Here is a 2498-nt window from a genome sequence, read left to right on the forward strand (position 1 = left end):
CGGACTTCGCAACGTTTTTAACGCTCGTTAATGGCGCACTGATTTTCGTTTTCGGTATGCTGAATTTAGGATTTTTAGTTCAATTCATATCAGTGCCGGTAAGTGAAGAAATCGAAAAAATTCTTCCGAAGAGTTAATTGAAAAACGCTTGACAAATCGCACCAATATAGGTAACAGTCGGTTTTACGACTGCTGCCGCAATGACTATTGGAAGTAGTCAAGTGAAATCGTTGTTGGGCATTAAGGGATCAGCCAATGGGTTCGTTGAATCATGGATAAGTGTTTTCACGAACATAAAAAGCACCAAATTATGGGATACTCTACTTGGTGTGTCAACCATTACTGTATTGCTATGTCTAAAGGTAAAAACATTTGTCGTTTGAGCAATATTCGATATGAAATCGGAACACGTTTAAAGTATCCAAATTGACAAGTCATGTCGGATATGTTGTTAATTATTTTCTGTTGCAATTAGGACAACTTTTTTTCCATTTCAGAACCTGAAGTACAAAAAGAGCTTACGTGATGTTGAGAGTCAATCGGTTTGGAGGAACGAATTTAAAAAGTATTTATCTTTGGGTCGAAATGCGATCGTTGTTATTTTCGGCACGCTGCTCGCATACATCTTGAACGTTTACGATATACATCCGTTTTCATTGACCGGTAAGAATTAAATATCGATTACTAAGATTCTTACTAAGAATAAAATTCTCCGGTTTTACCCGAAGCAAAAAAAATGAATTGAAAAACAAGAAACTTGTTGGGAACTCAATTTATTACTTTTGACACTATCGTTCATCAAACAAAGTGCTTCTCGGTAGAAAAATAATATGAGCCGAATAAATTTGGGCTATTGTTGTTACCGGTACGATTATTGTTATCAATTCGATTAGGATTTGCTTACACTTATCTACACATATTGAAAATCCGCAATCTCATCACGTCGAACAGAAATAAAACATAAACACACTATTCACTCGTCGTAAATGAATGTGTAAATGAATGTTGGTTGTAAAATTTGTATACTTCAGGGGGTAAACGATTTTTTGGACTAACAATAGCGAGGCTTTCAATTGCCTCGAGTGGATTTCATGGCAATTAGTTTGAAATTCAAATGGATTTTGCAAAAAATCTTCTGAAAATTAGGTCAAAATCGATTATTTATTGATCCTAACTTTTCAACATAGATCGAAGCACTTCAGTGTACTCAAAATAAATCAAAGAAAGTTTCGAAGTTTTTTTTACTTTAATTGGCCCTGATCTTCAAAAATCTTCAAATCTCTGTTACACAATTGATATTTATTGGTTTTTCAAAAAAAAAAATCACTCTTACAATTTTGGCTATAATCACCGTACATCGCAAATGATGTCTGAAACTTTGAAATAAGTCGAATTAATTCGAGCCATTTCTATTCATAGGTCAAGTTGCTTCTGGATTACCCGAAATAAAAATACCTCCAATGCACACGACCATTGGAAATCAAACGCTCAACACCCTCGACATGATTACTCACGTTGGCTCGTCAATTATTGCACTTCCGTTGATTTCGATTCTAGAGAGTATCGCTGTGGCCAAAGCATTTTGTGAGTATCACTTTCAAATTGGATTCAACAATGTTGAATTTATTTACATTAATATGATATCATTCTAAAATTTCGAATTATTTTCTTCAACAGCCAAAGGTAAAACGATCGACGCCACCCAGGAAATGTTGGCACTTGGATTGTGCAATTTGGTGGGTGCATTTGTGCAATCGATGCCAGTGACGGGCTCATTTACTCGAACAGCCGTCAACAATGCGAGCGGGGTACGAACAACGCTCGGTGGAATAGTGACTGGAGTTCTTGTTTTGTTATCGTTAGGGTTCTTAACTGGTTCATTTCGATTTATACCAAAATCCACGCTGGCAGCTGTCATCATCTGTGCAATGGTGTTCATGGTGGAAAAAGAAGAGATCAAGGAGATATGGCGATCGAAACGTATGTTCAATCACAATATTCTCATTCTGACTGCAAGGATTCTCATCGGAACTTGTTGTGTTCACAGGTGTCGACATCATTCCCTTCATTTGTACTTTAGTCGCCTGCCTGTTGATTTCCATTGAATTCGGAATTATTATCGGAATCGTTGTCAATATTTCGTTTGTGCTGTATTCCATCGCAAGGCCCGTTATTCACGTATATAATCGTAAGGTTTGTACTACATCAACTTCGTTCAAGACCCAGATGGCGATTAGCAAAATATTTGTAAAAAAAATTGAACTTTCCAGGTTATGGAGCAGGAGCTGTTGGTCCTGATGCCAGATCAAAGTCTGACATTTTCTTCATCGGACCATTTTAAGTACAAAATATTGAAATATGTCGTTCAAAATACACCGAAAATCATTGTAATTGACGGACGCTACGTTCGAACGATTGACGCAACAGTGGCCAAAGTAAGCTCGATTTTAATATTCATTCTAGTCATTTTCCAATCATCATTTTAATCTCAATTGAAA

General features: G+C 36.5%; 1 protein-coding gene across 1 annotated transcript; it reads left to right on the forward strand.

Annotated features, from left to right (window-relative positions):
* Window positions 1–5: 5 nt before the first annotated feature.
* On the forward strand, window positions 6–2486 carry LOC129579772 (sodium-independent sulfate anion transporter-like; the record flags this gene model as incomplete). The annotated part of the gene is made up of 7 exons (XM_055469938.1): window positions 6–98; window positions 171–362; window positions 498–663; window positions 1420–1584; window positions 1678–1980; window positions 2048–2193; window positions 2271–2486. Coding segments are annotated over 7 exons (1281 nt in total), but the record flags the coding sequence as incomplete, so codon positions are not given.
* Between the last annotated feature and the right edge of the window lie 12 nt (window positions 2487–2498).

The sequence above is a fragment of the Sitodiplosis mosellana genome, unplaced genomic scaffold, assembly GCF_009176505.1.
Source record: "Sitodiplosis mosellana isolate CC-2019 unplaced genomic scaffold, AAFC_SMos_1.0 Smas_scaffold_6541, whole genome shotgun sequence".
NCBI lineage: Eukaryota > Metazoa > Arthropoda > Insecta > Diptera > Cecidomyiidae > Sitodiplosis > Sitodiplosis mosellana.